The sequence below is a fragment of the Canis lupus genome, chromosome 8 (assembly GCF_003254725.2).
Source record: "Canis lupus dingo isolate Sandy chromosome 8, ASM325472v2, whole genome shotgun sequence".
Lineage (NCBI taxonomy): Eukaryota > Metazoa > Chordata > Mammalia > Carnivora > Canidae > Canis > Canis lupus.
This window is the reverse complement of record NC_064250.1, coordinates 48,989,950-49,013,330: the sequence shown is the minus strand read 5'-3', so window position 1 is coordinate 49,013,330 and position 23,381 is coordinate 48,989,950. Positions and strand designations below refer to the sequence as shown.

The window sequence follows — 23,381 nt, the reverse complement described above, 5'->3', positions numbered from 1 at the left end:
CTTTCATTCCCTTCCCTTCTATAGGAATTGATCCCAGGAGCATCCCTTCATAAACCTCCTACACCCTAATCTCCATCTTAGAGTTTGCTTTCTAAGGGAACCTAGCTTTTGATATTGTTTAACAACAATATGACCACAAAGATCATAATGGAAACTAAAGATATCATGTGCTTTGAACTGTGACAAATAGTAAGAACTACCATTTACTGAGTACCTATTATTAAGTGCCAAACACTGTACTAGGTGTATTATATATATAATCCAGTCTTTTTTAAAATTAAGGTAAAATATACATAACATAAATTAGATTGAGTCAGTAATCAAAAACCTTCCAACATACAGAAGTCTAGGACTAGGCAGATTCACTGGTGAGTTCTACTAAACATTTAAAGAATTAATACCAATCTTTCCTAAATGTAGAAGAGGAGGGAATACTTCCAAAGTCATTTTATAAGGCCAACATTACCCTGATACCAAAACCAAATGAAGACACCACAAGATAAGAAAACTTTACGCCAGTATCTCTGATGAATGTAGATGCAAAAATCCTCAACAAAATAGTAGCAAACAGAATTCGGCGACGCAGTACAAGGATCAAACACCACGGTCAGGTGGGATTTATTCCATGCATGCAACGATGGTGTAACAACATCTGCAAATCAATCAATGTGACACATCACGATTAACAAAATGGAGGCTAAAAATTATATGATCATCTCAATTGATGCATAAAAAGCATTTGGTAAAATTCACCATACATTTATCATAAAAGGAGTCAACAAAGTGGGTAGAGACGGAACATACTTCAACACAATAAAGGCCATATATGACAAGCCTACAGCTGACATCATACTCAATAGAAAAAATGTGACGGCTTGTATTCAATAAGGTATTAGAAGTCCTAGGTGAGACCCATACACAAGAAATAAAAGGCATCCAAATCAGGAAAGAAGTAAAACTGTCTCAATTAGTAGATGATATATTATATAGAGAGAACCCTGAGGACTCCACAAAAAAACTGTTAAAACTAATAAACGAATTCAGTAAAGTTTAATCTGTTACATTTCTATACAGTAACAATAAGCTATCAGAAAGAGAAATTAATAACTGCATTTACAATTACACCAAAGAGAAAAAAATACCTAGGAATAAATTTAACCAAGAAGGTAAAAGATCCGTACACTGAACACACTATAAGACATTCATGAAAGAAACTGAAGAAGACATAAATAAATGGAAAACATTCCACACTCATGGGATTGGAAGAATCAATATTGTTAAAATGTCCATACTACCCAAAGCAATCTACAGATTCAATGCAGTCCCTGTCAAAATTCCAATGGCATTTTTCACAGACATAAACAAACAATCCTAAAGTTTATATAGAATGACAAAAGACCCCAAAGAGCCAAAACTATCTTGACCAAGAAGAATAAAGCTGGAGGCATTATGCTTCCTGATTTCAAACTATATTACAAAGCTATAGTAATCAAAACCAGTATGGCATATGGCCTTGGCATAAAAAGACACATTGATCAACAGAACAGAATAGAGAACCCAGACACAAACCCACGCTATAAGGTCAGTTAATTTATGACAAAGAAGCCAAGAATATACAAAGGGGAAAGAACAGTCTCCAATAAATAGTGTTGAGAAAACTGGACAGCCACATATTAAAGAATGAAATTGGACCCCTATCTCACACCGTACACAAAAATTAACTTAAAAAAATACATGAAAGACTTGAAAGTAAGACCTAAAACCATAAAATTCCTAGAAGAGAACATAGGTGATAAGCTTCCTTGGCACGGGTCTTGGTGATGATTTTTTGGATTTGACACCAAAAGCAGAGGCAACAAAAAAGCAAAAGTAAACAAGCAGGACTACATCAAACCAAAAAGCTTCTGCACAATAAAAAGGAAGAGAAACGCAAAGAAACGAAAAGGCAACCTGCCAAATGGGAAAAAATATCTGCAAATCATATATCTGATACAGGCTTAATATCCAAAATACATAAAGAACTCATATAAACTCAGTAATAAAAACAAACAATCCAATGAAAAATGGTAGAAGAGGGGTGCCTGGGTGGCTCAGTAAGTTAAGTGTCTGACTCTTGATCTCCGCTCAAGTCTTGAATTTGGGCTTATGGAGTTTAAACCCCACACTGGGCTCCGTGCTGGACATGGAGCCTACTTAAACTAAAAAAGGCAGAAGAACCAAATAGACATTTTTCTGAAGAAGATATGCAAATGGCCAACAGGTATAGGTAAAGGTGCTCAACATTCCTAATTGCCAGGGAACTGCAAATCAAAATCATATGGAGATGCCACCTCATACCTGTTAGAATGGCTATTATCAAAACAAACAAACAAACAAAAAAACAACAACAACAACAAAAAAAACAAGAAATAACAAGTGTTTCACTGTTGGTGGAAATGTAAAATGGTGTGGCCACTATGTAAAACACTATGGTGGTTCCTCAAAATATAACTTTCATATGATCTAGTCCACTGCTGGGTATTTTTTAAGTTTTTAGAAAAACCCATACTATGGCACTGAATATGAAACAAAAGTAGGGAAGGAGGTAGGAGTTAATGGTTGAGAGAACTTCTTTTGCTTTTGAGAGCACTGTACAATATAAATAAAGTATTACATGACTCCAGAGCCATAAGGATACATCTTATGCTACACATAATAGTAGGTGGATCTCTAAGACTAAAGTGTGGTGACCAGTTCTAGGTATTACACAATTCAGGAAAAGCCTAAAAAATTCATAGAGAATTCAGAAAAGAATAAAAAAAGACAGGTGTTCAAAAACAAAATCTGATCTGTGTTATAAGGTCAGAGAGCTCCGATCTGTTGGTATAGAAGAACAAAAGCTGAAGGAAGATGTTTTTTTCAAATAAATTAAACCTCATTTTAACTTTGTTCCCTTAAAGTGAGATCCTTGGATGTGGTCTAAAGGAGAACATCTTTATACTGAATTCTGCTTTACAGCAGATAAGTTCATAGTAAGGTTATGAATGTGTATAAGAAGTTATAATCTAAAGGCTAGTGACCAGTCATTCTCCGTTTTAGAGGAAGTTGTTTTATAATATTGCATGAAATAGGCCAGAAATACTGTACTAATTTATAAGGAAGGTTATTCTGATTTTTAAGATTGTTTAATAATAAAATGTTTAATAATAAAATGCATTATTTATGAAATCTTTAAGGTTAAGGCATTTTAACTTGAGGTTAAGCATTGTACTTGAAGCCAGGAGGACAGAGAGAATAGATTTTTTTTTTTAAGAAAAATGTTAAGCGTTTTATGTGTTCTTTTCTTTAGGGCTGATATTACAAGGTAATGAAGCATTTGGAGTGTTGTTAGGGATTCCAGAAACATACGGAACTTAATCCCACCCTCAAAGAATTATGGTCTTATTGGAGACAATTTACCCAAGGAGTAAGTAGGACAAAAGATGACAAAAATACAACGAAGTGCCAAATTTTGTGACATAAATTGTAAGCAGCTCTAGGGATTTAAAAAAATGGCAAGATAAATCTAATTATATAAATATAGATTACTGGACGGGTTAAAATTTAACTGGACCTTTAGTGGATAAGAAAGATTTATATATGTGGACAGGGCTTCCAAGTGTTGGCGAAAATATGAAAATTCACTCATTCATCCAATCAATTTTTTAAGTCCCTACTATGGCCTGGGCACTGTGCTAGGCCCCAGGGTTGCAGAGTCAACTGAGATCTCCTCCTTGCCCTCCAGGCAAGGGAATGGGGGAATGGGCAAGTAATCCAGAAAGATCCTACAGTGTTGTAAATGCCACAGTAGATAGAAGTAAGCACAGTCAAAAAGCACCTCAATCATATTGGGGATGGGAATGGGTTTGGGTTAGGAAGGAGGAAGGACAAATAGGAATTAGTCACATTGCAGGGAAGCAGGCAAGAGGAGGCAGATGGCGCCTACGCAGAGGGACCTAAATATGAAGAAAGGGACGGAGAACGAACATGCCATATGATGGATGAGAACAGTGCTTGGCTCTGCAGTTTTCATGAGACGTTTCCTCTGCCACCTGCTTTGCAAAGCACATCTGCGATCTGCGCATCTTCAACGAGCCATGCGGAAGACTAGGCGTCTGCATCCTTGCCGAAGAGCACAACTAGCTCTTACAGAGCAATTGACAGAAAGAGGTTATGAGGAGGATTGTCTAAGACACATGCGATCTATCCAATCCTCTTCATAATCACTATCCTACCCTTGGATGATGTTGGACCACAAAGAGACTCAGACTATAATGGTTTGGTCCCTCACAAAACTGTCTTTACTGACTTGCACTGACACATTTTGCCTTCATGTAGCTCACACTGAGAAGTAGCCTCATGAAACACGGTGCTGTGTTGTGAGAGTACTGTTACTTCATTCGGTGTCCTCTCTAAATTTCACATGCTGAAATATTTCTTTTAGAATAAAAGCTAGGAAAAGGCTGAATTTTCCTCTAGAGTATGGCTTCCTTTCTGAAAATGAGAACTATATACCCTAATGTATATCATGTTTCCCTTTTTGTCTTGACTGTTACAGAGGACTCAGAACCAAATTTAACCTTGATTATTGTAATTTTATTTGGTCTTATATTTGAAAAATTTGAAATCTCTTGACTTTTGGCCTTGATTTTCGCTTTATCTTTTATTATTTTACTGTGTGTGGTTTTATATTTTAAGACTTTATGCACTATAGTGGTGAAAAATATGTTGTACCTGCTACCTGAAGAAAATTGCCAGAAACGCCTAACTTGGCAGCTCTGTATCATGTAATCATGCAATCCTGGTAGCAGGCTGGCATTTGTCTGCAAGGTAGCAGCTGCCACCTTTAGTTCTGCACACCAGTGGCACTTTGTCGGATGAATGAATGCCAAGTATTCTAATTCTGTCTTCTGAAAGCTGAATGTAAGAAGTGGAGAGAGAAATCATGCTGAGAGGTGGGGTCCTGAGTATGGTGGGGTCGCTAATCCAGAGGACGGTGGCAGCCAGCCACAGACCTGGGCACAGGGATGGACTAACAGACTTGCTTTGAGCCACTGAGTAGGCACTGCTAATTGTCCCAAATATGGCTGTGGGTTTTTATGACGTCTGGCCCCTGAAACTGTTCCCTTTGCTTATGGTACACGAACTTTCCTTAACAGAGGTAAACTTAGGCTGTCTCTCTTTTGATAATCAAAAGACTATTGAGACAGCTCGACTTCTCTGCATGAAAGAGGAAGGGGTAAGAATACGTACTTACATATGACAGCAATTTATCTCAGAAAACAGCAAGGATGGCTAAACATGGAAGGCCTGCAAGGAGTTGTATTTCTAAAAAAGAGCTCCGGTTTTCAAGATGCCCTGTTCCAATATCTGATTAACTAGAAACAACTAATTACCTAATGCATTTTGCAGCTCAGCCACAATAAATGAAAACACACACACACACACACAGACACACACACACACCCCAACCTCAAATTCTAAAACATCTTCATTTGGGTTCATCCCATGACCAAACAAACGTGTCTTAATTTCCCTAGGAAGCAAATGAGAAGTGAATGGAAAGGGGGGGGGGGTGCAGAAACCTCAGTCACTTTTCAGTCTAATTGAACATAAAAAGAATAGTTTTTCTAGCTGATAACCATAAACAAATAACAGTAAAATTGCAACTTCTAACCAGTCGACCTTCCAATTCACCTCGTCATCTTACAACTAGGTTGGTTTTCCAAGTTATATCATCCTTTTATACTGGGGATACACACTACATTTTATCACTAGAGCTAAAGGGACATTCTGTGCATTCAAGCTGTTCCTCTCTGGTATCACGTAACTACTTAACCTGGATTTAGGTTTCTAGGGAAGAGGGCTCCTGATACCTGTGGAAGTCCTGAATGGAGATACTTGCATGTTTGAAAGAGGAGTATACAAAGAAGTATAAGAGGCTACTGTTTTACGTTTACTAGTGATGCTCTTCATTCTGATGACAAGAGAGTTTGAGTCTTTTTCTTTATAATTATAATTTGAAAGAATACATGTCAATGTCAATCATGCCAATGGAGCATTATACTTCCAGTCACCATTCTCAATGCCCTACGGTTACCCGCCCACACACTTTGCAGCCCAGTAAACTCTACAGACCAGGCAAGCAGAGTTGTAAATATTTCCAGGCACAAAGCTTGCTTTTTCCAAAGACAGGCATGGCTTAGCATGCCATTTTCTTTCTTTAGAACTTTCAGGAGCAATTATGACCTGAGGATATAAGGATGATAAAGCAAAGGTATGTGCCTATAACAAGCATTTCTTTGAAACCAGCAGCAAGATGTGTGGGTTCATGGGATGGATAACCACAGAGTAAAGATTGATAACTTGAGTGATAAGTATAGGAACTCACAAAGTAAGGCAATGTTACGCTGGTTACCTGCCCAGTTCAGGAATACAAGAACAAACAGGATCCTTTTCCACCCAAAGTGAATGGATATTACATGGGACAATACGAATCTGCTACAAGCTGCAATGGTAAGCACAAGTCTAACAACTTAGGGTGCCAAACATTTTTTCCAGCCGGTGTGTGTGCTTCTGTAACATAAATGTAATTTGAGAAAGGGGCCACCTCACTTTCCATGTCTCTTTATAACAAAGTAGTAATTGTTAACAATTGAAGAATCATCACTCCTCTCTTGGGAGTTTGCCAGCTTAGCAAGAGACAATATCAGTTTTCTGATGCTATCTCTCTCAGTGGTCCACATCTTAATCCATTTCAGAAACAGAGTTCCCTCATTTTCTTTAAGGCAAATGAACCCCCTTTGGGTGGGATCTTAGAAGTATCCCCCCTACTTACTCCAAACCAAAAGCCAGATTGGTTCCTCCCCGACTTCCAACCAGGTTGTTCTGTTATGCTTGAGTTTTGTTTCTGAATGTAGAAACAGTTACCAAATGAAAAGAAAGAGGCCTCAGGACAGGAAAGCATGAAATTTCAATGGTTGACAGCCAGGCGATTTGGCCATGTAGAGGCATCCACATCCTTCTCGAGCGGCTGCAACCAGTCTGAGGCTAGCACTGCACGTACTGCTAAAACATCACTCGTAGAATACAGCCAATAATGAAGTGAGTGCTGTGACCAGTTGCTTAGAACTTGGTGATATAAGCCTAATTGATTCAGATTTGTTTTCTAGGTCCTTGAACTACAACATTAACGATACTCTATCTCTGTGTGTTCTAAGAATGTATGAGTTGGGTATGGTGTGGTCAAGTCAGTGTGGCTATGGAAGACAAGGCTCGGCAGCAAGAAGCTGATTATACTCAGGGTCCCGGAGAGAGGGTCACTACATGCCTCACAGGGGAAAACACCAGTGTAATCAGGAGGCAGAAGACAGGAGCGAGGAGAAAGTCTAGGCCAGAGCCTTATTTGGGATATCTCCAGAAAAGGCAAGGCGGGGTAGGGTAAACAGCTTAAGATTGGCTAGTTTTAATGATTCTAGTGGGCTTTGGCCTATAGCAGTGGTCTCTAGCTACCTGGTACCTGGCCCTGAAGTGACCTGGGTCAAGGAAAATGTGGGGTTTCCATGTGAGAGTTAGAGAAGGAGGTGGTTGGGACTATAACCTTGGTATTAGTTGGTTTGTTTGAAGGACATTAGCTGGCCTTGGGAAAGGGAGTCTCTCCCTGGCTCAGTGAGGCCCCAAATGCGAAACCATCAAGAATACAGAAACCATAGTTAAAGGGCTCTGTGGTGCAGAGATGCCAAACAGACAATACGGAATCTAAGAAGACACAAAAATGTGCATGAATTTAAATACAACCCTTGCCTGAGGTGGCTCGTTCTTTGACAAGGACACCTGATGTTTTCTCAGTCTTAGAGAACACGCTATGCAAACACACTTCAGTCTTCTCATCTCCTGTCTGCCTCCCTAGACCCATATATGACTTCAGTCTTCTCATCTCCTGTCTGCCTCCCTAGACCCATATATGAAGAGGTTCTAGGACTGTTATAGCTGGTGATAACATTCCTTTGTGACTGTGGCTGAAGGGACCTCTGCCCATGCAGCGTTTCTGCCTACACTGCATTCCCAAAGAGGAGAAAGCAAGCATCCACATGATGGGCTATGGACTCTGGCATTCTGCCGTTTTACTTTGTAAATGACCTATTTCTCCTGTTCGGGGAGAGGCAGCCCATGGCCATCTGCCATCTGCCAGGCTGGTGGGCCCAGCTCTGGAGCCGCTCAGCTGTTACCTGGCACCATGGGAGGCTGGTCTTCTGAGGCCCTCTGACGCACTCTGTATTCCGAGTCCATACCCACTTGGCATGATGTCTCACGGCCTCAGCGAACCACAAAGCATGGCATCATGCTTATGTGCATCTCAGGCTCAGCAGGGCTATGTATGCAACAGGTTTCAGTGTTGAGAGATGGGCTCTTTCCCAAGGCTTCTTTGCTGATGATCCTATTTTGCCATGTAATGTTCTGGGTGGATTGTAAGGGATACTAATGAGATAGGTTTAAGGCAAGTGATATTACAACTGTGGCAGGTCCAAGTCTCACAGTCCTGGAAACTGATGGACATTAGTACTTCTTGGCAGGCCATCGGTTTAGTTTGGAGCTTGGTGTCACATTCATTCTTCTGGCTGCCAGTCTCCTCAAGGAAATATTGACCTTCTCACTTTAGTTTTCAATATTTTATTAGTTGCTCATCATTGGATAGGCTGCTTCCTATCAGAATTAAAGACCCACTGGTGAAGTATCACCAATAGAATTCTGGCTATCTTCAGTTCCTCTGGTACATTCTGGTAGATGACCAAGCCATGGATTTGGTGTTCCCTTCTCTCCTCTCATTCCTTTTTGGAAAGATTTTAGATGGGCTGGGGAAAGATATTTGAAGCTTTCTGATCCAATGTAAATGAGTCCTGCAGTGGGTAAATAATTTTCCTCCCTTCTTTGCTCTCCTGGGGTATTTTGATGAATAATGCTTCTCAAATAAGTTTACAAGTATTCCCCTAGAGGTAAGAAGGGTAGTAAGCTCATAGCAGGTGTGCCATTAATGCTTTAGTGTGTATGGTAGAGCAAAGAGGAAAGGAATCATCAAAACCTTGTGGTTTCATAGAATTTTCTGGAGAATTTTAAGGCCACAGCTGGGAACAAAATACTGTGGGGCAGCACTGGTGGTGTGGGTACAGCTTCACAAGATCAAGTCAGGCCATCCCTTCAATGTTGGAGATTTTTATGGATGAGCAGTAGACTGGTGTGTAATTTACAGTTTGTTTTGTTGCGAATTATAGCATATGCTTATCTTAACTCAGAAAAAAAAAGCATAATTAATTAATAGACCTCACCAAAAAAACCTTTTCTAAAAATTTCATCCCTTCCTGCCTCTCATTATCTGGAGGTCTAGTTCACAAACTATGCAACTCTAAAAGTCTTCTTTAATAATCAGTATCTTTAACAATATTCATTCTCTTTAGAGGCTATTCCAATTTGACCTTCAAATATCATGTTCTCTGATGTACTGTTACACTTTACCTGTGATAACTTAATTATGGCTTTAGTTTCTTCCTTTGATTGGCTTTAACATCTCCATATTTTTAAACAAAAGCCTCCACAATGATAAGGAAATTTCTTACTGCCACAGCGCCACCTACTGGTACGCCATTACAGAGGCAAGCTAGCGGTAGCTTTGACCCACAGTTTGGAGCCCTTCTGAGCTCTGGTTTTATAAAATGCCAATTTCTTTGTCATTTTGAGAAACTATCACTTCTCTTGATAGCTATTAAGCCTCTTGCTGTGATATAAAGTCAGCAAGTTATAATAAAAAATATGCTTTTATTCTTACTGTTACCTTAAATTGGCCCTGACTTCACCGACTTTGATTTTCTCTGTCCTATTACTGTAGCAAGGGCTCCAGATTGTGTGGGCAAGAGTTTGGATCTGGCGAAAATAACTTGGGGAGCTTCCAAAGATCCTGAAAAATGTAAAAAAACAAAAAACAAAAAACAAAAAAAAACCCTACTTAACACTTTATTTCATCTTGGTGAAAGGACAAGAGGTCAAATCTAAAACTAGGTTTTAGGCTAGGACAACAACCAGAGAGAATGGCAAAGGGACACCGGCCTGGAAAACTGCCCAGGATATAGCATTAGGTGGCAGGTGACAGAAGGAATCAAAGAAGGAAAGAGAAGACTGAGATATACATTGAACATAAAGAAAGGAGAAAATTAACAGCTATGTGTATTCCAAGAAAATGAGTAAATTATAAAACAAGAACAAAACAAAACTATGTTTTAGGGGATCATCGTTTGCCCAGATGCTGCCACGGCAATTTCTGCCAAACACCCAACCTGTGCCCTTTGTTTTCTAATACCGTATGGGTGGGTAATCAACCCAAATTCTTACCCTTCTAGTTTTGGGGAAAGAAGAATGTTGTGGGAGCAATAAAGGATATAAGCCACCAGGGAAAGCATCTCACGAGCATTACTTATTTTCATTATTAATCTATTATACTTCAGATCCATCCAGGATCTATAACTACTATATAACGCTTGGCAAAAAGAATAAGAATTTAATAATAAAAATAGGTCATTCCGCTGAGAAGTGCCAGGCAAATAAGTTTGCTTGAAAGTTAAAGTGGGGGTGCCTGGGTGGCTCAGTTGGTTAAGCATTTGCCTTTGACTCAGGTAATGATCCCAGAGTCTTGGGATTGATTCCTGCATTGGGCTCCCTGCTCTGCGGAGAGTCTGCCTCACTCTCTCTGTGTCTTTTATAAATAAATAAATAAATAAATAAATAAATAAATAAATAAATAAATAAATAAAATAAAATAAAATAAAATAAAATAAAATAAAATAAATAAATAATTTCTTTTTTAAAAAAGTGAAAGTGACTTCTAGATCCTTAGAATTTATGCTCCACTGGGTTTACTCTGTATTAAAATAAGTTGCTGTCTCTTGTCTCACTGGGGGACAGTGAAGTGGGCAGCTGTTAACCCAACCACATTGAAAGAAAGAGGATAAAGCTAAAGTGTGTTTTACCAAGGCCCCAAATAGCCAATATTTAACAAGGACATTGTTTCTTACTTCTTGTAAATGAAATCCAGCATCGGTGTTCAAAAGGTAGTAAGAATCCTTCCACCAACTACAGACCCACAAGAGCTTTAAACAACAACAAATTGGGCTGGGGGCAGGGGGTGGGGGGCAGGCAGAGGCGGGGCTCCAGGACAGAAAAGATGTAGGAAGAAGCGAAGGCCAGGGATGAGGGCAGCTGGGATGGCTTCAGACCCTCTAAGAGTGGGGGTTTACACTACAAAGTCAGCACGAGAGAAATGCCAGTTATCTAATCTGTGGCTCTCTGCTATTTTAGTTCACCATCGCCACTTCAGAACTCAAGAACGCCATAGTTATAAAGAACGAAGGCCAATGGCTTTGGCTTTGAGCCAAAGGCCCTCACGCTAGCTTCCTTCTCAAGTTTCCAAATTTGCTGACTCTACACCTTCCCTTCCATAGCAAACTCTGAATGTTTAGTTTGAAGTAGGGAAGTCAAGGAAAAAGTAACGTTCGTGGTGCATTCCAGGCCTTCTGTTGGCAGCTTTCACATTCACTACCTCATTTAATGTTCATAATGAGAAGAACAAGGTCGCTAGGTCACCATCAGTGGGAAAGGATTCGGAGTTGTTTTTCAACAATGTGCTGGGATGAACCAGTATCTCATTCAGGCGCCTGATGAACAAAGTCATACAGCTTTAAGGCCTGGTTGGCTAGACTTATAGAGGGTCAAGGGGCCAGGAAACAGACTTTCGCTATATTCATGCACTCAATAATACCATGTTTAACCAACTGAGTTAACTGGACCAGACAGGGGCTAAATACCTTTCAAAGTCAGCCTAGCGATTCCTGTAGAGGAACAAATGTCCCATCTCGGAGAGACACATAAACTTTGACTTATTATGAGGGTTGTTCTCCCTTCTTGTGGGTTTAAAGAAAAAATGTTTCTAATAGCAACCCACCCTCCTCTTTGTAGGACACCCTTCTGAACCCCTAGAATAACACCTTTAAATCTATGTGTCATACAGAAAAATACATGATGATTTATAGTTGAAACACTGATGTGCCAGGTACTCACTAGCTGTATAAATAACTCTAACAGGGTTAGTTACTATTGTATGGCTAAGGCAAAATGTTTATTGGAAAGTATGGGAAATGCCTGAGACTCACTATACCATGTTCATCAGTGTTTCTTTAACTGAGGATCAGGAACACCAGGGAAGGCACAGAATAGGAACAAATTCAAGGCACTTTAGAGGGCCAGAGTCATTGGAGACAAAAGCAGTAAACAGCAGGCTACCTAAACAAGGTGGAAAGAATAATACACTTGTCTGAGGTAGAAACAGGGGAAAGGTAGGTATTAAAATCCAGGGAGACATACAACTTCTCTTTGCTCTGTGGCTTTATGCTGCTACTGAATTCATTACCACTGTTACAAAATCTCTAACCTGTAACTTCAGTCAATAAATATGAATTCATGATTGAGATGCTGAGAGTATGAGCCACCTGACCCCTCCAATTTCCAACTTCTTCAGCCAAAGTGCATGCAGAGAGTTCAATTCTGTACTTAATACATCAATTTGACATGCAAATGCAGTAGGCAGGTTTCCTGCATCTCCTGTGTTTTGCAACTCTCTCTAGCTGCAGCAATTTGCTGGATAGAGATATTCAGCTGTATATAGTGTGAAATTCTCCCAGCCACCAATTTCTAGGCTATAACAGTTCCAGGGGGAAATTTTACATCCTTAAAAATAACTACCATATTCTAGTAATTCTTTTTGGGGTGAAGGGAGGAGCAAGTAGATACCTATCAAATAGTTTTTGAACTCAGGTTCTAAGATCTTAAGCAGAATACAAAATCTTTATACTCTTACATTATTACTGACCTGGGTATAGGTAGAAAGCCTTTCTCTCTATATTGCATCCTTTAATTCCATAATAAGCCTATGAGAGATATATAACTATCTCCATGACACAGTCTAACCAGGCTTTTGGTGGTCTTATAATTATTTTAAGGTATACTATGTCACACACATACCCTTCACACCTAGGCCCTATAGACTCCTTGATGGTTCTCCTTCTTGTACTCAGGACCAAGTTCCCTGCATGGTACCTCTATAACCTGTTCTCTCACTGCTCCCTGGCTCATGCTCCAGTCCCTGGTCACAGTGACACAAGGGCTCCCAAAACACGGTGCATTTTCACCCCGCTATCCACTCTCCCACCCCATTTCCACATGCCTTGTTCCTTCTTCCTGAACTCCCTTGGCCCCATGCCTCCCTTCCCCTGGTGTGGACTTGTCAACGTTCAACCCTCTGCTTAGATGTTTCTTCCTCCAGAAAACCCTCTCTAATAATGAAAGAGCTCAGGCCAAGTCGCTGGGATGCAAATACTGCTGCGGTAATAACTAGCTGTGGGATTTTGGATACATTTTATAATCTGTGCCTGTATTTCTGCAGCTGTAAAATGGGGAACACGGTTCCGGTTCATATGCCTGTTTTGTGAACAAATGTGTTATCACAGGTAAACCATTCAGAACTGTGCCTGACACACCAGATATTTAGCTGATGGTTATTCTATACATCCCCAGTACCTGGTAGTTACCCACCCTGTACCCACTCCCTGTGGACTCTTCTTTCTGCCTGAGTTTGTAAATTCTTGGACAGGGGCACTGCTAGGTACATCCTGTATGCCCCTCTATGCCCAGCGTTTCACTTTCTCTATGGTAGGAACTCAAGAAAAAATATTTATTAAAGTGAATCCAAGTGATTTTCTTTTAATCTTCTGATTACTTATTAGTTCATTTTTACAAATCAGTACTCATAGGAAACCCTCCCTAGACCAATGCTTCCTTATACATGGGTACCTAAACTGACCCTAGTACGCAGCTGGCAATAGACCAGCAAGGCCACAATATGAGCGTGACAGGACTTCAATCAAAGGCCGGAGCTTTGTTGTGCTGAGGGAGTTAGTAAGAGATACGACACGTGGGGGTACTAGATGAACAGTGAAACACCAGTCAAATACAGACACTTTTACTAAATGCTGCAAATCCAATTACACTCTTCCAGACTGAGAAATGTAATCCACTCCGAACTAGTTCTGGAAAACCATGCCATCCTCAAGTGCCCATCTGCCAATGCTTCAAAAGCCTGGATGCTTCTTCATTCTGTGAACTGCATGTTTCTTCGGATGCAGAAGAGAGAATATGCCCAGGCCAGCACCCTCCCTGTCCTCCCGACTGCAGAAGAGCTGGTGTGCCCACTAACCTGTGGAACTGGTGATGGGCATGAAGGCTGCGGAGTTAAGGCTGCTCTGGAGACCATTCAGCTGCCCTTCTGCAGAGGACCCTCTGAAACACAAGCAGCTTGGTTAGAGTGGCAGATGAAAGGGGAAGTAAAATGCAGGCCCTCCCATGGCTCTGCCTCTTGCTCCTGGTGTTCTTTCTCAGGTGCCACAACTATGAGTCTACTGCATTTGGTGGGTAGAGCCAGGAATGGTGCTAAATATTTCCTACAGTGCACTGGAAGGTGTCCTCAAACAAATTTTCGAGCCCAAGATGTCAATAGTGCTGAGGTTGAGAAACCTTTGCATAGAGGCATCTTCCCTCATGCCAACTCTGACAAGAGATGGGACAGAGTATACTGGATGCTTTGGCATATACTCTCCAACCACGTGTCTTAGAAATTCTATGACTGGGCTTATAGGACATGCCAGGTCTCCCTATTACAGGCTCTTACAGATTTGTATTTCTTTCATTGCATTTACCTGAATTATAAGAGAGTGTGCAACTGGTTGCTTAATATCTATCATCCTTGCTAAAAAGCTCCATAAAGACTGAGATCGTATCAGCCTTATTCACTGTTGTGTCCATAGGTCCTGATATTGCATTTTGCACACATTAGGTATTTAATAAATATTTTAAAAAACAATCTTGTCTATTGCCCCGTAAATACATATTACTTGTTGGACTCATCTACCTTGACTTCAGTTGATGTGTGAAAATTATACCTTGGAAGATTAAAATTTTCATATGCTCAGTTCTTTCTCTGTTGAGCAGCATCTAGCCTGACCTTTGAAATCCTTCTCCTAGCACTATTTTTCCATTTATTCATCCATGCAAAAAATACTTAAGTATCACCTGTGCTTGGTACTAGCAAGGACGTAGACATTAGACAAATACATGAGGTACAAACTATGTGATAAATGCTAAGGAGAAAAAGCACAAGGCATTTTAAGAGAATGAAAACAAGGGAACCTGACTGAGATGGTGATGAGAGTGGTCAAGGATGGTCTTTCTGGAAAAATCGTATTTCAGCTACATCATGAAGTTATGAGAAGTAGGTATTGGCCAAGAGTAGGAAACAGGTAAGAGCTTTTCATGAAGAAGAAATAGCATTATATATATGATATATATGGATCATATATATAATGAATCTGAGACAGAAAAGTGGTTAGAATGTCCTAGGAGCCCTTAAAGAACAGCAAGGTGGAGGGGGAGTCAAGCAGTGTTTGCCAAAATGTCCTTGACAGGAACCACCTGGGATCACTTATTAATCATACAGCTTTCCAGGCCCTTCCCTTGGAGATTCTGACTCAGTGGGTCTGGGATAAAGCCTGAGAACTGAGGCTTTTTATAGCTCCCCAGGCGTCTAAGCGATTTCTATCGCCAGAGAAGTGAGGAAAACATTGACTAGTGGGTAAGGGGAAGGTGGGAGGAAGAGCACTCAGAGATTCTGGCAGACGCTTAGGTGCCATGCCCCTTGAGAACATACCCCAGCAGTGATGCAAAGACCACAGTGTCTTGTACCCTTCCCCTCTAGCAAGCTGCAGTCCTGGCCCTACCCACTCCTTTCCACTTTCACTTGGAGGACAAGGGAACTGTAGAGACGAAAAGGAGAGAAAGGAACAGAGGGCTTCTCCCTTTTCCTATGAGCCTCAGCCTCGGACAGCTACATTTGAAATGCTTAGGCATTTTATTTCAGCCCTTTATGGACCCAAAGAACTACCCAAAGCATCTGCAGCTAATACTGACTCTTCTAGGTCTAAGGGAAAAAAGGAAAAGTTCTGGAGCCTAGGATGGGCTCTTTCCTCTACAGAAGTTAAAAAACAAAACCCAAACCAAAAACTTTAGGGCCCCTTGCATGCATTGGTGGCAGCTAAGGCAAGAAAAGCGACGGGGCTGGTCTCAGTCTCAGAGAGGAAGCCCTGAGAGTTAAACAGTAAAAGGAAGCAGACAGGCAAAGTACTGGTGTCAGTAGAAGAAATGAAATCAGTGAACAGGGAGCTCCCCAAGGGATGAACAGAGTCCCTAGGTGTTTGCAATGAGTGAGTGCAGTGTCTCCCAACCTCTTCCTCCTCTCTGGAATACTCTCTCTCTCTCTCTCTCTTTTAAGATTTTATTAATTTATTCATGAGAGACCACAGAGAGAGAGAGAGGCAGAGACACAGGCAGAGGGAGAAGCAGGCTCCTCGCAGGGAGCCCAGTGTGGGACTCGATCCCAGGACCCTGGGATCATGACCTGAGCCAAAGGCAGACGCTCAACCACTGAGCCACCCAGGTGTCCCTCCTCCCTGGAATTCTTATCCCACACTTCACCCTCATGGGTTTCCTCCTGTTCCTCTCCTGACTTCTGCCCCTATGTCCATCCCCTCTGTTCCAGCTCCAGTCACTCTTCCATCCTCCTCTCCATCCATTCCCATCACAGGACTTGGGAACCACCTCTAATTCCAACTTTGAACATTTCTAATGATTCTGCTGTTTCTAGCACAGGCTCCCCATTTCCCCGGTGGTGGAGAAATGTGTCCAACAGCCGCTCAAGAGGAAATTCAGAGTGAATTTTTCCATGGAAACACTGGTACAGAAAATGGTTTGGGTCTATGTTTTTACTACTTCAGGCACATCAGGGATAAATATGCTTTTGTTGTGATAACATCATTTTCCCTGGGAAAATACATGCCAGCTTCTGGACAACCCACACCTAAATGAGAACTTTTGAACCACAGCTTATTTAGGGCCTGTATGTTAACTTGTACTTGCTGGTATGCTTCTGCAATAATTCTTTGCTGCTTTCCTGGGAGCATCTGTGTTTTAGGAAATAGTTACACAGGAAGGTACGTCTGTGTTTCCTTGCTTGTCTAAGTCGCTGTGTTTTAACACCAAGATAACAGGACCTACCTCATAGGGTTGTTGAGGATTAAATAAAACAGTGAATGTGAAGCACATCTTAGCATAGTATCTGGGATTATATTAATGGCTAAATAAACATGAACCTTCATTAGTATTGGTATTTTTTCTTAGAGATACTAACCATCTTTGCATTCACTAGAACCCTATGTACACTGAAATATTAAGCCAGGTGACTTGGTAACTCTAATTCAATATGGAATATGAGTGCTACCCTATGCAAGAATGACCATGACATAGTCAGAACTAAGAAGTTAACAGCAATTTGCTATCAAAATCAAAAGGTAGTTAACTGGCAACCTACAGGGTAGAAATCTCATGGTCAGAATTACTCTTAAACCCCCTTAAGAAGAGAGGTCTCATTTGAGATTGACAAACTACCTCTCAATAAGTCCAATAATCACATTTTTTCAGTTTCAGAATGAACCACCGTTTCTTCAGCTATGCACCAAATGAAGTAGCTGGCCTGTCATACAACATGGCTTTTGGCATGAGAAGAACCCACAGCACAGTGGGATGCTCATCCTACATGAGAAGCCCATGGGAAAGGAGGCTGATGGGAGGAACAATACATCTCCCATTCTGTCCCAAGAGGAACATAGAATAGAGTCAGTCGCTACTGAAATTGTACATGCTCTTTCTCTCTGAAGAGCTGAACGTGCAAAGTTAAACGTGTGTTTGCTGCAGGTCCATTGCCTGTTGTTTTCACAGTACATATGGAATATAAAGAGGTGGCTAAAAGATGAACTCAGAAAAGTGACTTTTCTGCAGTGAGGAATACTGAAAAGACGGGACAAGCAAAGTGCCATAAATTTTAAGTTAGAGTTTAAACCGAGAAGAGTGCTAGATGTGACTATGTAGTCCCGTAGTGTTTCTTACCTGCTCTTCTTGGAAGAGATGTCATACTAGGAGCTGGAAGAAGGTGAGATACAGCCCCAGGTTGAGAGTTTGAGGCTTTCTACAATCTCGGCTGTGGTGCTGGGCTTAGTTCAGATCTATCTCCACAGAATGAACTGCATAATTATCAAAAGCTCCTGAAGGGCATGCTAATTGATTGACTGAGCCACTTCAAAACTGAAATAAGATACATGGCCATGTCTATATAGTAACATGTATAGTAGCAACGAAGAATTCCAATTAGAATTAGAATTAGAAGAATTCCATTAATAATGACATGCTCTTTTCAACTAAGGCAGGATCTTTCCTTTGGACAGATTCATTGCAAGTACCTGAAGAGTTTCCCTAAGTAATAAGTGTGTACTTTCTAACCCAGAATTCAATTCACTTGCTACACTCTTGCCTACTCCTTTGCTCTCTTGCATTTTCCTGGAGTCCAAGGAAAGGCCTGACTTTGAGTAAGGGAGAATAGCCTCTCTGGGCCTTTCAAAGAAATTGTTTAGCAATGCATTACAAATAAATAACATCTCTAGAAGCAGAAAGATTGCCTACATTTATTATTGAAAGATTTCTTCTAGTGCTAGTCTCCACTTAGGCAATATATGCGGATCAAACAGCTGGCTAGGAATTCCACTGGCATCAGGAGCAAACCATCCAGCTGGCCTATATGACATAACCTCACCAGTCTGGAGGGTTATAATGAGTAAAATCCCTACCATCCATTTTGCTGGTAAGGCTTCTGATGTGCTTTTTCGTGGATTTTTATTTCCTTTATTTGTGGTTTCCTCTGTTCTTCTTTTTTTTTTTTTTTTCCCATTATTTTGATCGGTGGAAACTTTTCTGAAAGTGATATCCTTTCTTTAGGATCTGTTTTGTTCATTACTTCACAAGATTGACTGTGGTTTGGTGTATATTGTTTCTCTTCAAGTTCTTTTCAAGGCTGTCCACATCTTTAACACAGAGGTACTAGTTTTCTGTTCCAGTGGTTTCGTAAAAGTTTATCTTGGATTCAGGCCACCACATTGGGGATGACCTTTCTATAGTAGGAAGGACCCACAAAAGAAAAATGCTCAAGATTTCACAGGAAGAGGAGAGCTAGAAATGCTGACCTTGCCAGGGCTGTGGCAGACAGGCCTGGTGGCATCTGTGAAGGTTCTGAAAAGAAACCCCAAACTTGATCATTTTTATAAAATACTGGTGACAACCACCTTCTTTCAATTCCCAAAGGAGAAAAGAAATCTCAAGTTAGGGTAAAGAACTGAATCCTTAAAGGAACATGTGCTCTGACTTAGCAAACATTTACTTGCAGATGAATCATCTTACAATGTTACTCCCAACCTACATGTGTGCAGGTTATGTGTGCCTCTTTCTATTATCCATTAGTCCAGGGATTATATATGCGCTGCACAAACAGAAGCTAATATGTGAATCCTTAGCAAATAATAATGAGAACATTATTAATTTGGGTCTGGTTCCAAAACCAATTCAAGAAACATTTCATGAAGCCAACTTTTGTGCAGCAGCAGCGGTGCCCAAGATTCCATTTTATAAATATACTACACCTTACCTAAGCCATATTCCATTATATTTGCTGCTATGTCCCTTTTTCTTCTTAATATTATCTCTGTAGGTATCTTCTCTTTTTAAATTTACTGTATTAGTCTCTTCAGAGTTTTTTTTAAAAAGATTTTTATTTATTTATTTGAGAGAGAGGGAGTGGGAAGGAAGAAGGAAGGAGGGGGGGAGAGAGAGAGAGAGAGAGAGAGAGAGAGAACGAGTGGGGGAGGGGAAGAGAGAGAGGGAGGAGACTCTCTACTGAGCAGGGGGCTTGATGGGGGCTTGATCCTGGGACTCTGGGATCATGACCTGAACCGAAGGCAGATGCTTAACTGACTGACCACCCAGGCGCCCCTTTCCAGGTTCTACTGTCAGTTTCATTCATTCCTTCACCAAGTACTGAGGTCTCCATGTGCCACACTCTGCTTGAGGCACTGTTCTTTCATGTTCTCCCATGTGCCAGGCTGTTCTGGTGACTTCTTTTTATTATTTCACTTTGATTTGGATTAATTTAATCTGTTGTTCCTTTTATAGTTTTTTAAGTTAAATGATTACCTCAGTTATTTTCAATCCTCCTTGTCTTTTCAATACATGTATAGTTATGAGATTAATTTTGAGAGCAACTCTGGCTATCCCACAAATTTGATATGTAGCACTTTCCATAAGGCATCCAATTCTATGTGGTTGATGATTTTCATTATGATTACCTCTCTAACACATGGCTACTATGTGCTATATTTTTAAAAATTTTCAAACACATGAGTCCTTTAAAAAATTACCTTTTGATTTTTCCTAATTAAAGTGTATTTATTGTTAAAGAATATAAAGCATTTGGCATGGGCTTCTTTGAAACGTGTGAAGCCTTTATTTGTGACAATATGTACTGAGTTTTTATAAACATATACTTGAAGAGACTGTATCTTTTCCCTTTTGGACACAGGAATCTATGCATAGCTATTAATATTTTTCAGACTATGAGTTGTGACTCATAAAGGAGTTGTAAAATCAATTCAAGGATCCCATTAGCAATTCTAAAAAATAGGAGATAGTATTTCATGAAACTTTTACTTCATATATATAATATAGATATTTTTACTAGGTTGCATATAAAATGTACTTTTTTATTATAAGTGGTGGCCAGAAAAAGATGAAAAACTGCTTATCAAAGCCAACTGTTATTCTGCATTTCAAATATTTCAAATCTTCAGAAATTTCTTTGAGGTACCTATCAGTTACTGATAGAAGTAGATTAAAAAAATCACCCACTACAATTGATAATTTTCCAATTTTTCCTTACATTATTGTCAGCATTTGATTTATATATTTGAAATTTATGATGTTAACTGCATACCAGTGTTTTTATCTCTATTAATGCTTTTTGCTTAATTCTATTTTATTTATTGCTATACTCATGTTCTTTTTAATTAGAACTGTATGGTTTACTTTCTTTTCATTGTTTGCACTGTGAAATTTTACTCTAGGTATCTCTTTTAAATAGGCTATAACTGAACATGTTTAAAAATGCAACTTCATAATCTACCTCTTAATAGAAGAGTAAAATCCTGTTAGCGCTGTGATTATGCATATAACTGGACTTATTTCTACCATCTTAGTTTTTATTTTCCACTTACCACCCTTTTTATTTGCTTTTTTGTTTTCTTTTTCTGCCTTCCAACCAGATTCAAAGTTTCCATATTCTCTTCTCTCTCCTTCCATTGGTTTGAAAGCTACAGATTGTATATCAATTACTTAGCTATTTTTTTCTAAGTGTAAAATTTAGCTATTTTTTCTACTTTTTTCCTCCAATATTTCTCTTGCCCTTAGAACATGACACAGACCTGTTATATTTTCACTATCCACTGAATCCCATTGTCCCTCAAGCTTGTCTTTGTTGTCTCAAACACATTTTACTTTTTTAAAAGACCAACAATTATGCTTATAGTAATTAACATTCGTTACCATTTAATAAAAGTCTTGCACATCACTGCGTTCATGTTATCCAATACTTCTGTTTATTTTTATTGTATCCTAAGTGAAGAAGTGTATCCTAAGAGGTACACTCTTAGACTTCGAATATCTCAAATTATTTGTATTTTGGCTTGTCTCTTGAATGACAGTTTAGCTGGGTATAAAATTCTAAACTGAAAGACACTTTACCACAACACCTGAGCTATCAGCTCTTGTCTTCTGTCATCTGTTATTGCTGAAGAAAAGAATATCAGGGATGCCTGGGTAGCTCAGCGGTTGGGTGCTTGCCTTCAGCTCAGGTAGTGATCCTGGGATCTGGTATCAAGTCCCGCATCAGGCTCCCTGTGAGGAGCCTGCTTCTCCCTCTGCCTGTGTCTCTGCCTCTCTCTCAGTCTGTGTCTCTTATGAATAAATAAATAATTAAAAAAAAAAGAATATCAGTATTCTGGGTTCCTTTGTGAATTTTCTTTAAAGTAGTATGTAAGTCCTCCCTTTATGCTCAGTGTTCTGCATCTAAATATGCATTCCTTTTGGCACATGGGATGAATTTTTTAGCCGAGAACATTTATTTCTTTAATTCCAGAGAAGTCTCAGTTATTATTTCTTATAGTGTAACTTGTCCACCTCTCTCTCAGGTATCCTTTCTGATACTCAATCTTGTGATCAGAGTCACATGTCATGTTCCACAAGACAATCCTATCAGATACCAGATCTAACATGTCTGGCTGTTCAGAAATATTAATCTCATTTGTAAGAAATTCGTGTTCTAGTTCTTGACTTTGTTGGCAATCTTCCTTAGATTCAGATTTCTTCGTGTGTTTTGCAATTTTGGTTTGTAAGCTCATGTTGAATAATAATTATTTCTCCCCCTTGTCTCTGTGCTTGCTGTCGAAAGGTTTTATAGGGTCTTCCACCCATCCTCTTACCCTAGTCCAGAACCAGACTGTACACTGGTATTTCAGTGTCCTTGCCTCAGTCATATTTAGAAATCCAGGTGAATTCTCAGACATGAACAGTTGGACCCTCATGTGGTGCGGCCCACATAAGTTTTATCAATCTCCCATGAGGAGAGCCCACTTAGCTCAGGATAAATCTTAGTATTACTGACATTTTGGACTGGGTAATTCTTTGTGGTGGGGAACTACCCTGTGCTTTGCAGGATGTTTGCCAGCATCTCTAGACTCTCATTAGATGTCAGTAGGAATTCCTTACCCCCCATCCAGCTAATGATAATAATAAAAAAAATTCCAGACATCGCCAGATATCTTCTGGGGGTAATATTTTCCCCAGTTGAAAAATTACTATTTTACTTCCAATTAATGAGCCTGGCTTCTTAGTCATTCCTCTTGGGTAGGGCACTTTCAGGCTCCAACATGCCACAGGGGCTGAACTCCAGGCTGTTGCTACCTACTTCCAAAGCAGAGTTCAAAAAGCTTGTTTCAGCTTCATTTACTGATTCTCAGTTATTTTTGTACCCTAGTTTTGGGGCAAAGGGGATGTTTCCCTTGTTTTGAAGCTCAGCGAGGTCCCCCCCCCCTTTTTTAAAATCAGTTCTATGTGTTTGAAGCAAAGGGAGAGTATTAAGTGTAAACTTATGAAGACAACGTGACTGGAAGTTGTCTTTTGTTTTATTTGAAGCTAAGCCCTTGCCTTCAGTAGTCATTAGAATTATTAGTGATCAAGATCTCAGAATGTGTTTGAACTTCCACAGCCTTGCAAGCTACAGCCAA

General features: G+C 40.0%; 1 protein-coding gene across 38 annotated transcripts in view; it reads right to left on the bottom strand.

Annotated features, from left to right (window-relative positions):
• TTLL5 (tubulin tyrosine ligase like 5) overlaps window positions 1-23,381 on the bottom strand; it is a 269,877-nt gene that overhangs the window by 31,728 nt on the left and 214,768 nt on the right. For 18 of the 38 annotated variants that reach the window (XR_007412723.1, XM_025443965.3, XM_025443966.3 and 15 more), the window contains 2 exons: window positions 14,312-14,394; window positions 9,845-9,967 (listed from right to left, as the gene is read on the bottom strand). The exons of 9 other annotated variants lie outside the window; for them this stretch is intronic. Coding sequence is in view for 25 of the 29 variants with exons in the window: in XM_025443965.3 (XP_025299750.1) it covers window positions 9,846-9,967; window positions 14,312-14,394 (205 nt within the window). In the remaining 4 variants the exon portion in view is untranslated. Of the gene's footprint in view, window positions 1-9,844; window positions 9,968-14,061; window positions 14,229-14,311; window positions 14,395-23,381 lie in introns of those variants that run through there. 11 more of the 38 variants (XR_003135328.3, XR_003135327.3, XR_003135329.3 and 8 more) reach the window with 2 other exon arrangements.